Below are 1,903 nucleotides of genomic sequence, written 5' to 3'. Positions count from 1 at the left end.
AAGCATCAGTCAATATGCTCTTGTGCATCACTACCAGGTAACGTGCAGTGGGCAGAAACATGGACTGATCCAAACCTAAGCATGGAGCCCCATGAGCTACCTGCTCCTGCCCAGGGGCTCGACCTTGGAGTTCTAGCTTGCACTCTGTGCAGTACATGAACAAGGGCATGAATGTGACAGCAGGTTGAGATATTGGAAGCTGATGTGTAAAAGTGAGAATATGGGGTGTTGTCTTCCTAGTTTGTCTAGGAAGTATATTCCAGAGGGTTTCACCCAAGAAGGGGAGAAGCAGTGCATGACTCATCCATCTTCTACTTTGCATTGGCTAAGGAGATGTCAGTGGACTCTGAGCTTTGGGGGATATCATTGCTCCTAGCTGAGATCAGATATCCCATTGGGTGAGATTTTAGCTGGACTCCTAAAATTTAATCCAACCATTAATCTTGCACACTTTGCTTCACCTCCAAGAGCTCCGGCCAGGACAATGTTCATGCCCATTGCTTGACCACATACCTCTACTTTGATGTTTTAACCCAAGGATATCCGTAAGCCTTAACATAGCTCTGGACAAATATTGTAAAGTCTTATTTTAATATCTAAATTGTCATGGTGGCATTAATTCTTTTCTAGCTAAGACTAAGCAGACTGCTGACATGCATGAGTCACTGGAAATCCCGGCTTCATTTCCCTTTCTAGGCTTTCCAATATGGATCCTTCTCTGTTGCTGGCCATCCTTTGCTTGGGAATGGCCTCAGCTGCTCCAGTATTGGATCCCAGTTTGGATGCACAGTGGACAAAGTGGAAGACAGAATACGGCAAAAGCTACCATTCGGTGGGTACTATGGAAAGTCTTCTGAAGGACGCCACAGACGAGATCCTTGCTGAGTTAACTTTATCCAAGCCAGGTCTCCAAGGCAGTCAGCTAATACCAGTCATATAAGCAGGATGTGGGCTGATAGCCTGCTGTTCTCTGACTCCAGAGAACAGCTTCCCCAAATGCACAACATCCTGGACAGAGTCTCTCTCCATCTTTGTCAGCAGTTCCGTTCAGTGAACCGGGGTTGGGTGTAAGTAGACAGAGCTCTCATCCCTTGTGCCTATTCCTAGGATGAAGAGGGATGGAGGAGAGCAATATGGGAGGAGAACTGGAAAATGATTGAAGTGCACAATGAGGAAGAGCGCCAAGGGAAACATACCTACACCCTGGAAATGAACGCCTTTGGAGACATGGTAAGTGTCCTGTGCATTGCTTACAACGGGGCTTGCTCTCCTTACTTCTCCACAAAATGACCCTGCTTTTGAAATATCTTCTTTACTCTTTCCTGAAGACTGATGAAGAATTGCAGCAGGGGGAAACTGAGTTTCAGCCCGTTAGGCCCAATGAGGAGGAACAAATATATCCAGATCTTCTATTTGGTGACCTGCCTGCCTTTGTGGACTGGAGAGAGAAAGGCTATGTGACCCATGTGAAGGATCAGGTATGACAGTGTCACTGTGGACCCTTTCACTGCCCATAGCAAAGCCAGGAGTAGTTGTCACTTCCTTTGGCAGACTCTGCAGTGTCCTGGAGTTCGCGGTTCTTTTGGAAGCCTGTTCACACACAGGAGTTGATGTCCATGTCTTGCTATTTGCTTTGTGTATGAGAGACTTCTCTTCTCTTACCAGGGTCAATGTAATTCCTGTTGGGCTTTTTGCGCAAATGGTGCACTAGAAGGACAGATGTTCAAGAAAACGGGCAAACTGGTCTCCCTCAGTGAGCAGAACCTAGTGGACTGTTCTCGTCCCCAAAACAACGGCTGCACTGGTGGCCTACCACATCTTGCTTATCAATATGTTAAGAACAACAGAGGCCTGGCCTCAGAGGAATCCTACCCCTATGAAGCAAAGGTAATTGCAGCTCTGT

The 1,903-nt window shown here is 46.9% G+C and overlaps 1 protein-coding gene across 1 annotated transcript in view; it reads left to right on the top strand.

The window, feature by feature from the left end:
* Positions 1–706: 706 nt before the first annotated feature.
* Positions 707–1,903, top strand: part of Ctsl (cathepsin L) — a gene marked incomplete at its 3' end in the record, with an annotated part of 9,331 nt that continues 8,134 nt past the window's right edge. The window contains exons 1-4 of the mRNA XM_013031698.1: positions 707–832; positions 1,108–1,230; positions 1,329–1,478; positions 1,666–1,887. Of these exons, the coding sequence (XP_012887152.1) occupies positions 707–832; positions 1,108–1,230; positions 1,329–1,478; positions 1,666–1,887 (621 nt within the window). The remainder of the gene's footprint in view (positions 833–1,107; positions 1,231–1,328; positions 1,479–1,665; positions 1,888–1,903) is intronic.

This window comes from Dipodomys ordii, unplaced genomic scaffold, assembly GCF_000151885.1.
Source record: "Dipodomys ordii isolate 6190 unplaced genomic scaffold, Dord_2.0 Scaffold143, whole genome shotgun sequence".
Classification (NCBI taxonomy): Eukaryota; Metazoa; Chordata; class Mammalia; order Rodentia; family Heteromyidae; genus Dipodomys; species Dipodomys ordii.
Note: the sequence above shows the minus strand (reverse complement) of the source record. Positions and strands in the feature narration are given on the sequence as shown.